At 33.5% G+C, this 11,336-nt stretch overlaps 1 protein-coding gene across 1 annotated transcript in view; it reads right to left on the bottom strand.

The window, feature by feature from the left end:
- ATF7IP2 (activating transcription factor 7 interacting protein 2) overlaps window positions 1–7,784 on the bottom strand; it is a 36,275-nt gene extending 28,491 nt beyond the window's left edge. The window contains exons 1-4 of the mRNA XM_012647607.1: window positions 6,953–7,784; window positions 5,641–5,762; window positions 1,995–2,129; window positions 1,312–1,410 (exon numbers count right to left, since the gene is read on the bottom strand). Of these exons, the coding sequence (XP_012503061.1) occupies window positions 1,312–1,410; window positions 1,995–2,129; window positions 5,641–5,762; window positions 6,953–7,784 (1,188 nt within the window). The remainder of the gene's footprint in view (window positions 1–1,311; window positions 1,411–1,994; window positions 2,130–5,640; window positions 5,763–6,952) is intronic.
- Between the last annotated feature and the right edge of the window lie 3,552 nt (window positions 7,785–11,336).

Below are 11,336 nucleotides of genomic sequence, written 5' to 3'. Positions count from 1 at the left end.
AAAAGAAATATAAAAGAGGCAAAATGAGAGAATAAAACTTTACCAAGATCAATTTTTTTAAAACCCATAGATTAACCATATCAGAAATGCAGTACAGTTTCTCACTATAGAATTATAAACAATAAAAGCATAAGGGAATTTTATGAATTACTTTATGTTAACAAATTCAATAATTTAGATAAAATGGACAAATTCCTCGCAAAGATAACGTACAAAACTAATACAAGATGAAAAAGAAAATTTAAATTGCCCTATACCTATTAAAGAGTTGAATTTTTTATTTTTTATTGAGACAGGGTCTTGCTGTCAGCCAGAATGAAGTTCAGTGGTGTGATCACAGCTCACTGCAACCTCCAACTCCCAGGCTCAAATGATCCTCCTGGCTCAGTCTCCTGAGTAGCTAGGACTACAGGTATACACCAACATGCCTGGCTAATTTTTTATCTTTTGTAGTGACAGGGTATCACTATATTGTCCAGGCTGGTCTCAAACTCCTGGCCTCAAGGGATCCTCCTGCCTCAGCCTCCCAAAGTGCTGGGATTACAGAGAAGAGCCACCGCTCCCAGCCTGAAATTTCAAGTCAAAATCTGTCTACGAAGAAAGCTCCTTTGCACAGTTTTCTGAAGTAGATTCTACCAATATATACAAAAGTAATAAAAATCTCACACAAACATTCAGAAAACAGAAAAGAAAGTGCTTCCCAATTCATTTACTGGGGCTAGTATAAATCTGATACCAAAGCCTACTAAAGACATTAAGAAATTCAGTGAATGTACACTGGAGATTACATTTAAATTTTGTTCAAAAATACAAACATACTAAATAAAACTTAATGCATACTAAACCATTATAATATACACATAATATTCTCAACACGTACTTTGATACAAAACACATTAGTATTTTGAGTGTACCAAATATAAGATGGCTTGGGGGAGCGAACAGATTGACAGATAAATGACAAAAGTATAATAAAATATTAAAGGCAGACTCTAGGTGCTGAGTATATAGGTATTCACTACAAAATTCTTTCAACTTTGCTGTATGTTTAATACTTTCCATGATAAAATGAAGGCGGCAGGGAGACAGTCTAGGCAATCACTAATCCCCTACTTCCTTAACTAAAGAAATACAAGTGGCATTTACTACTTAAGGGTGTCTTCACCAGAGATAGATTCGTGGGAACATTCTAAGTATACACTTACTGTCCTTTAAGCCTCTGTCCTAACTTAGAAATATATTCGTTTCTTATAATTCAACTACATATAATGTTAGACTAGGTTATTAAAATTCCTGTGTGTTTATACCAACCTCACAGGTTGTATTACTGGATAACATGTTTGGTTCCAAACAATTCCTTTGAGATAATATTACTGTTTTAATACGTCTTTGAAGTTTTGCTATTTTTGCCTAGAAGGAAAAGAGAAAAACAAATAAACATAAAACCAGAGTACTAAATAATATATCATATAGAAATGGAGGGAAAATTATCTGCCAAAGTAGTTTGTGAGACTTAGACATTTACTCAAATGAGAAATTCTTATATAAGCAAAATATTTAAACCACATTTTATGCTTGTATGATATTCAAGAATGGAAGATAAAAACCTCAAACTTCTAATTAGTCCACAATAAAATTAATGTTCGTAGAAATGCCAATCAGCAAGTATCCCTAGAAGGGTAAAACAAAACAAAAAAGTCCAAAAAAGCTTGAAAACAGGTTCCATAAGCTCTAATAAAGGATATATTTAGAACGAAGAGAAATTGCCTATGGATTAAGTCTTTTAATTGACACAGAATGCCTAATATTTCTAAAAGTATTTCTCAAGAGCCAATATTGCTAAGATATAATAAATTCTATTGTCCATGGTATAGTCATACATTAGGCCTGTGGCCAGGAATCAGATTGGGGTCTCCTTTCCTAATATGAAAGATATCACCAAATTCTAGTTTTTAAAAGGACTCAAATAAAATCACATGAAATTAGAAACTTACGAAGAGTTCTTCAGCTATTGCTTCATGTTTATTCCTGCACTGTGTCTTCCCAATGCGTTCCTTCAATTCTTTCAGTTTATTATCAAATAGTTTGTAATTTATACTACAGATCTCCTGTCGAATCAAATGTCTGACCTAGAATTTTAAAATAAAAACCAAAACACCCCACGTTTCAAATTTAAAAGTCATTTTCTTTTCTACTTATTAAAAGTAGCTTTGTTCTTTTCTAGATTTACTATAACCAATAAAACATACTTTATTTATATTTGTATGTTTATATTACCATACCAATAAGTTTTATAAAACTTGAATATTAAATTCACAGAACACATTCAATATTTAAATATGCAGACACGCTAGAAATTAAATTTATTCTCGTAGTACAAATTTTAGTTCCTACAGTGCCAGCTGATTTCCATAATATACATTATAGGAATAACTTAAAGACTATGTCCCATTTATATTTTTTTAATAACCTTAACTAAAAGTTACTGTTTCATAAAAAGGAACTCCACTTATCTAAAAACCAGAGCTCAATGAAAATTGTTGGTTGGTCTGTAATAGATACGGAACAAATTATACAAATTTGAGCCTTGACCATACCATTAACAAGCTATATGACCTTTGGGAAGTTATATCATCTCTGGGCTTCATCTTCCTTGTCCACAAATGGGTAGATAATACAATAAATGTTTGTTGAACAAGTGATACTCAAAGGATTTTTATAAGAACACAATAAGGTAATGTGTGAAAGAGCTCCATAAAATAAAAAAAAACACTGAATTGATATGAGGGGAAATAAACATGCAATATAATCACCATTAGTTGCATGTTTTTAGAAGGTGGCTTTCTTATTGCTAAAATTGAAACATGCCAGGGACAATTACGTAGCGACTAATGCTACCCGGCATAATGCATGCTATTCTCACAGACTATAGTAGCTATCTCATAAAAAATGAATGTGTTTCATTATCTGGCTGTTTTCTTGAAAACAGAGTGGCCCGTTTTCAGGAAGAATAATTAATCTCAATGCCCACTGACATGAACAGCTCTGCTGGGTCATTCATTCAGAAACATTCACTGTAGTTTTCCTCTCATTGTGTATCCTCCCATAGCAACTTCATAACAGGGTAGGTCTGCTGCTCTTAATAATGACATCCATCATGATACATTTAAGGTATTTATTAGTAATATTTATATCTTTTTCCCTTAATAGCTTGCTTCATGGTGCTCAAAATTGGAACACATAGTTTCTATGTTAAGCTCTTTTATACTGATAGCACCTGATTAGTTATATTCTTTAATTTTATTTCATTATTCTCCAGGTTTTTCCTTCTTGTTTCCAGTTGTTCTCCTCTTCAATGTTGTCTACTTGATCTCTTCCATACTGCTTCGCTAACATTTCTTCCATGGTTTCACAATGTTATTAGACATGATTGTCGTTTTTACTTTTACACCTTTTAAATATTTGATCAAACAAGTGCTAAAAATATATTATTACGTAAACAAATGGTCAGAAACACATACTTTTTTACCTACAGCCATTATCTATTACCCATGTGTGGGTTTTATGGATCATCACATGCTTGTCAGTTCACTGGCTAGGGTCAATATGTGAAGCTCATACCCACATGAATCTTGAAAAACATATCTAAATGTTTTAAACATGGAGACACTGTTTTCTACAGTGTTCTTCAAACTTCCCTGGTGAGGAAGAATCACATGGGATACTTGTTAAAATCACAAATTCCTAGGTCCCATCCTGGATCTATCAAACGAATTTTCAGGAAAGGGGCTTGGAAAGTTGTATAATTAACAGGCACTACAAATGATTCTCATCAGGTAAGTCTGAGAAAACAGTAGCCTAAAACAACAGTCTTTGACTATTAGCTCAAGAAACCACAACTTAAATAGGTACTCCTGGTGATGCAGATAGAGTGAGATCCTTAAACTTGATTACTTTGGACTAAGTGTCCACCAAGGAGTGATTCCTTTTGGTTAGAGTGAACACTTTTTCTCATTTAATGGTAATGCTCCTTATAGAGAAGGAAAACACAATAACCTCCGTCAAATATGTCATAAATTTTTTCCAGTGGTAATGTGCCCAACATAATGGAGTTGGATGGAAGTCCAGATTTCAATTTGCAGACAGCAAACAGACTAGACTATAATTTGGAGAAGGTACAAACTTACGTATCTCCCCTATCTGTCCCAACTTTATAAGATGGTGGCTAAAGTGAATAACTTGGACTTTAGAGGAAAAACCCTTCCACTTCAGTAATTTAACTGGAATGAACTAGGCCAAGATCCTATGAAACCACAAAAGGTAAGACATAACAGCTCTAGGACTCTCAGGAGGGAAGAACAATTTCAGAATGGGGAGCCCTACCTCAGTGAGATTCAAACAAGGTGAACATACAAATGGGGTTTAGAGAGAGAATTGTTTGGACGTGAACTGTAACACGTGAAGAAAAGCCAGCTATTTAGAGATAGTATGTCCATTATCAGAATTTGTTTCCTAATGCAGCTACTAATCACTAGGAACAAGATGTAGATGGAATCCCTAAAGTTTTTCTTGGATAACTTGGCCTCAGGCTAGATTGATAATTCTACTACCCCCTCTCTGCCAGCAATAGAACATTTACTTTTTTATTATGTCTCTTTTGGTCTTCCTGGAAGAAAATCAAGAGATAGAAAGTGAAAAACTATTGACTCATCTTTTAAGCTGGTTCTGCATGAGTCTTTCAAAAAGATTTCCTTTTATAAAGTGAACACATTCATAGGATATATAACCATGTAATTGTAATGGTCTGTTTTAGAAAACAGTAGTGTTTGTGTTTCTGAAACAGTGTGCAGGATAGTTTGCACTGGGAAATTCTGGTCCATTACAGCTGAAAGACATTTATCTACCACATACTGACTTTTGGTAGTGGTGACATTGTAGTGATAGCGAAATAGTAAAACATGATTATCAAAACAGGTCCTGATTACAGCCATTCTAGTAGAACTGAAGCTCATTACACATTAACTCAGAATTGATCAAACATGTATTAAGACTATAGTACAATGAGATGAAATGAGGCCAAAATGAAAGTAAGAAGTGTGCTTAGTGATGTTGTAAAGCAAAATGTCAGATTTGCTTTACACGATTATCTGTGTCAAGTTTGGAAATTAGGGCAAGTAAATTTAAATGCAGGACTTCGCAATGGACTGCTGGGTTGTCTGAGTCTATGAAGTAGTGGTCAACTGTGATGAGGTCTACAATCAGATATAGCTGCAGATCACAGAGCTCCATGACTAGTGCAAAAGAACTCAGATTGTTTAGCGAAGCTAAAGGTCAAGCAGTGTCTGACTCACAGAGATATTCCAGTGTAACACTGAAAGTCCATTCCTACAACAGGACTGTACCTTCATATGATTTCCTAGGTTACTCTGCATGAGATCACTTTCAAGAAACTAGAGATGTTTTGGAAACGTACATAATTATCTTTCCCTGATCTTTCTGCTAATTTGGTTTTCACGCACCAGCTTTGCATCAAGGGAAAGGCATCAATATTTTGTCGTTGTGGACAGCAGTTACTTTTTACCATTTTTTACCAGTCAAAAATAAGTTTTTGAAGCAAATATTTAAGCCCCAATATTTTACCTGTTCCAGCAATGCTGTTTGCCTTTCCAGAGCTACACAAATATTTTCATTAATTTGCTCTGTTTTCATGCGCTTAACATTTTCTTTGTTTTCTGAAAACATCCTCTTCTTTTGATAATGGCCTTGGGGAGATGGAAAGATTAAAGATAAGAGGAATTCTCTAATTTAGAGAACCTCTAAGCAAATGGAAAAACTAAAATGTGACAATGGTAGCATTTTTAGAATATGTAACTGCACATGAATATTCCCAAAAACTATTCCTTTAACAAATAATGAATATCTTAGGTAGGGTTGTGGTCTCAGATACACTCCTCCTTCAATCTTATTTAATACACACACATACCCCAATAAAAATGTAATAAATTATATCAATTAATCCTCTATTTATAGTTATATAAGTAGATGTACATTATTTTTTATAAACAGTTAACTTAGGCAGACTTACATAATTTTAAGAGGTGATCGTATTATTTTTAAGCAATCTTAAATTCATCTTGTTAAATGATTGCTCTGTAGCCTAGACAAGAACACAAAATTTATCCTATCAAATCAGTTTTGACTTAAATACCCTACTTCTAATGAAATTTACTTTTACTATATTAATGATGTTATAACCCCAAACTTCATTTTTTAATCACTGTGTATTTCCATTAATCTCTCTCTCTCTCCACACACACAAATATGTATAGGCGTATATATTGTTATCTGTCATCTTATACTTAGCATGTGATTTACGGGTGACTCCTATGGAAAGAAATGGGTTCAACAATAATTTTTAAAGATCCACTCTCTTGGCCAGGTGCTGTGGCTCACACCTGTAATCCCAGCACTTTGGGAGGCCAAGGTGTGAGAATCACTGAGTTTAGAAGTTGTTGGAGGCTGCAGTGAGCTGTGATCACGCCACTACATTCCAGCTTGGGCAACACAGCAAGACCTCGTCTCTAAAAAAAACAAAAACCCATTCTCTTTTAACTAGCCTCCTTCTTAATCCAATAAATAAAACTTCAAAATAAGAGATGTAGATAAAATGAACCAAACAATCACTATAAGCCACCTTTTGATTTTTTTTTTTTGGTACTGTAAACAGAAAGATTGATTCCTTCTTTGTCAGGATTAACTTCCCTTTTGATATGGTGGATACCTTTCCCCCTCCCCACCAAAAATGGTTCAGGAATAAGATACTCTGAAATACTGTTGTCATTTACTTTTTTCCTGTCTATATGTACGTTACCTATTTGTATATTTGAAACTTTAAAATCTCCCCAAAGTGACTATTTTAATTTGTCCAAAATACGCGTAAGTATACACTTACTGTTGTTATCACCATCAGGTGATGACTGCCCCTTTGAGTCTGTACTTTCACAATTTGAAATGCTGGAATGACAGGTTCTACTAGAGTCTTCATTTTTCAAAACATCAGCAGCACAGGTGTTGGAATTGATCGAATTCACCAAGATGGGTGTTTTCTCATCAGGCATAAAATTTGAGTAGGAACTTAAAATATTGTCATTTTGCCTTTTATCATGTGACTCTGAATTGGAATTTGTTTCTAAATGAGAAGCCATCTTGTCAATTCTCTTATCATCCAAGGTATTGGTTCCTGTAGACTTTAGCATTTGAATTATATCACTCAATATACTAGGTTGAGAGCAAATGGAGTTTAGATTACAAGCCCCTTCATGTTCAAAAAAGGATCTTGTTACATTTGCCTGATATTCAAAATGATTTTCAGAAGTGTTTTGTGAAACTTTTGCCTCTTGTATAAAGAGTTTGCTGGGAGAATCTATTATTTTGCTTGGACACACAACTTGTTCAGCAACATAGTCCAATCTTGTCTCTGAATTCACAATTTCTTCTACTGGTTTTATTAAATTCTGAGGGAATATTTTATTTTTCTGTAGGAATACTGAATTTTTGTTAGAGTCCAATGAAGAAGCAATGTTTTCAGAATGTCTACATTTGCTAGTTATGACACCAGTACTTAAATTCTGATTACTATATGGAACATTACTCCCAATCGCTGTTATTTTCAGTGCTTCAACATTCTTTGACTTATTAAGCATCTCTGCTTGCTTCCGGCAACTTGTAGGCATTGTTTTTTTGGCTTTTAATATCTTCCGTTTACTTTTATCTGGACTTGCCATCTTTCATATCCTGGAATTTAAGATATCATATTTAAATCCAATTCTCCAGGGAAGTTGTTTATTTACAATATTAAAATAATGTTGACACTATCTCTCCAGATTTAGATAATCACTTCATTGGAAATTATATCCATTTTCATGTCACTGAAAACATACAAATAATTCCAATTTTTTTCTATAAACCTAAACTACATAAATTCAAATTTTATACTGCTAATAAGCCTCTACTTCATACTAAGCCTGATAATTATTTGACCACTTTTTATTATATCACCTCAGCGCTATAACCATTCACTTTTGATATAATCATCCAAATAGGCCATAGTTTAAATGCTTGAAATGATTAAATTGCACTTCTTCATAAAAACAAAACTTTCAATAAAATATTCCCTTTACTACACATAGTGGTACCTTTTTAAGCTTTCCTAATTTTCAAATCTCCAAAACAAATGGTGCTACAGGAGTAATTTCCAATAGTCATGAGTATAAAACAAGCACTAAGATACATGACATGATGCCAGTTCAAAGAAACAACCCAATTTTTAAATTTATCTTAAAGAATAGTTCATTCTTAATCATTTCTCATAATTTAAGAGGAATCTACTACACAGCAGAGAAAAATATGTTAGTGTTTATTCCTTAGTATTCACATCACCTTTGATCTGAACTGTGAGTAAATGGTTTAAAAGAATGCTGCCAGATTACAAGCCAATCAAAGGCCTAACATAAGCAAACAAAGTGAATTATGTTCACACATGATAGACCAGTTATCTATATTTTCATTTACCGTTATCTATTTTCTTACTCGAAGTTTTCTTTTACTAGATTCTTTTTATTCAATATATCATTTGATCAAGTACAGTTTAGGTTTTGTGAGACCTGAAGGTTGAGGTGAATATTTAAAATTAGAAAAAAAATTACAACAAATTACAAGTTTTTAAAACCTAACATGTGTAAACATCACAAAATCCAGAAAAACAGCATAATACTTCCATTAAGGGCCTACTGATATATACCTATAGAAATTCTACTTTTCCTCTATGACTGCATATTATTTGATCGCCTTTTGATGAATATAATTTTTGTGTTATTTCCATCAGAGAATGGACAAAGCAAATCTTTCCTCTAGCTTAGTGAATAATATATATATATTTAGTTTGGTAATCAGGATGCATAAAATAAGCAGCTTCACCTAAAGACACACTTCTTGTTGATACTGCTACAGCTTTGTGCCCTGTAAACACTAACATTCTTTTGTTTATTTCAAAGGCAGAATTCCTATCAAAAAAGAAAATAAATATGTGTTGTGTTATTATTTCTCACAAGAGAAAAGTTCTACTTTGACTGGAAATCTATGAGAACTAAATCCAATACTTACAAGTTTATACATCTGGTAATTACAGATTTTTTTCCTGAGTACCTTCTGGCTTCATACATTTCAAACTTGTTTTTCTACCACTCACGTATTTCCGGTACCGGGCATCAAGGACCACATTCCCATCACAATCAGGCTGACAGGCAATATTACCTATGCCCAGAAACGGTTGTGAACCACACATACATCCCACTAAACCCATACTGAGTGTATCCCCAATCACAAAAATGCCTGAAGCCACTCTACTGCCAAGTGACACAAAAAAAGAAATCAAAGTGAAGAAAGACAGCAGACTTAAATGGCAATAGTTAAAATATCTTACTTCTAGTAAATCTTAAAAAAACATCCCATCATGTGAACACAGTATTGCTATGGTCCTTCTAAAGGCCTTTGGAAAAAGATCAAACTAGTGAAAAGCCCTGAAAATTAAGATTTGTGGGAAAACTCTCTACATTTGATGCATACAAAAGACATGTAATACGTATTAATTATGAAGTATAATATACTGGAGATCTTTCAACCACTCACACTCAACCAAAAAGGTAGAATGCTAATAACTTGCATTTACCTATGTCCCTCCTTCGCCATCCTGATATAACGTATCCTAAATTTTGAGTTTATAATTCTATTACTTTTTGTAGTTTCATTAAAAATATTGTATGTAACAAATATACTGTTTAATTTTGTTTTTGAGCAAACTACACAGTTTTCTAATACTTGTTTCTTTCTTCACGTATATGTCCAAAATTCACCCACGTGGTTGTGTATAACAACTTATTTTCATGGCAGTGTAATAATCCATTGCGTCAATATACCAAAATTTGTTTATCTAGTCATCTATGAAGGATCTTTGGGTAATTTTTAGTTTTTGTTGCCGTTCTTACATTAACATTGATTGCTGTTTTGAACCTTTTTGGCTCAAGATACTTATGTGTAAGCATTTCTTGAGTGTGTTTGTTGAGTGGTGATAAGGTATACAAGTTCAACTTTTCAGGACAACCAAATTTTCTGAAGCAGTTTTACCAAGTTATTAATACATCCATACAGGCAGCGTGCAAGAGTTACCACTAATCCACATCCTCTTGAAACTCTGGTATTGCCAGATTTGATTTTTAGCAATCTACTCGGATACAGAATTATATCTGTCTTAATTTGCCTTTCCCTAATTAATACCATCTTTTCATATACTTATTATGCAATTTATGTTTCCTCATCTGTAAAAATTCCTGATTATGTCTTATCTTTTCTTGGGTTGTCTTTTCTCATCTATTTTTAAGATGTACTTAACATACTATAAACAATACTCCTTTGTAATCTGAGGACATGGTGCTGTACCACAGCTGTGCAATGCTAAAAATATACAATAGAAATGAAGAATGCCTGCTCAAGTGAACTACTGTTAGATTAAAATTCATAAACAACATGAGATAATCATTAACATTATATACTTGATAGTTGATTAAACTTAGGGCACTGAGAAGCGATACTTCACCTGGAAAACCTCTGCATGAGAATGTTTACGGAAGATAAGTAAAACTGCCAGTAAACACTCAGGGAAGTTAAATACTGGTAACCGTCTAAAAGGCACAGTTTATGTGTTGTAGAATAGTTTAGTGAAATCCAATTTATTGCCGGAAGAATAAAAAGCAACACTCAACCTAAATCGGGGATCCTCACCATCACCTAGAAAGAACTCATAACTCTCTTCAGTCAACTTAAATACTTTGTGGTCAAATAAACTCACCTCACAAAGATCTTTGGAATAATAATAGTGTCCTGTGGAACATGGTAAGAAAGATAAATTACCTATATTTTATCCTCAAACTTAAGTCCTTAATCCATCTTGAATTGATTTTAGCATATAGAAAGAGATAGGGAATCTATTTTCATTTTCCCCTCAGATGTATAATTATTTGGGTGATTCTCACTATTAACTTTAAATTTTGAAAACATAATCAAATCTGCACTTCCATTCTCTTATATATGATGATATAACTACTGCTTTACCTTTAGCATTTCTATGATTTGTCTTAAAAGTCTCTTGTAATACTCAAAAATATTTTAACCTGGCCGGGCGTGGTGGCTCACACCTATAATCCTAGCACTCTGGGAGGCAGAGGTGGGAGGATCGCTCAAGGTCAAGAGTTTAAGACCAGCCTGAGCAAGAGTGAGACCCT

The sequence above is a fragment of the Propithecus coquereli genome, unplaced genomic scaffold (genome assembly GCF_000956105.1).
Source record: "Propithecus coquereli isolate 6110/MARCELLA unplaced genomic scaffold, Pcoq_1.0 Scaffold27, whole genome shotgun sequence".
Taxonomy (NCBI): domain Eukaryota; kingdom Metazoa; phylum Chordata; class Mammalia; order Primates; family Indriidae; genus Propithecus; species Propithecus coquereli.
Note: the sequence above shows the minus strand (reverse complement) of the source record. Positions and strands in the feature narration are given on the sequence as shown.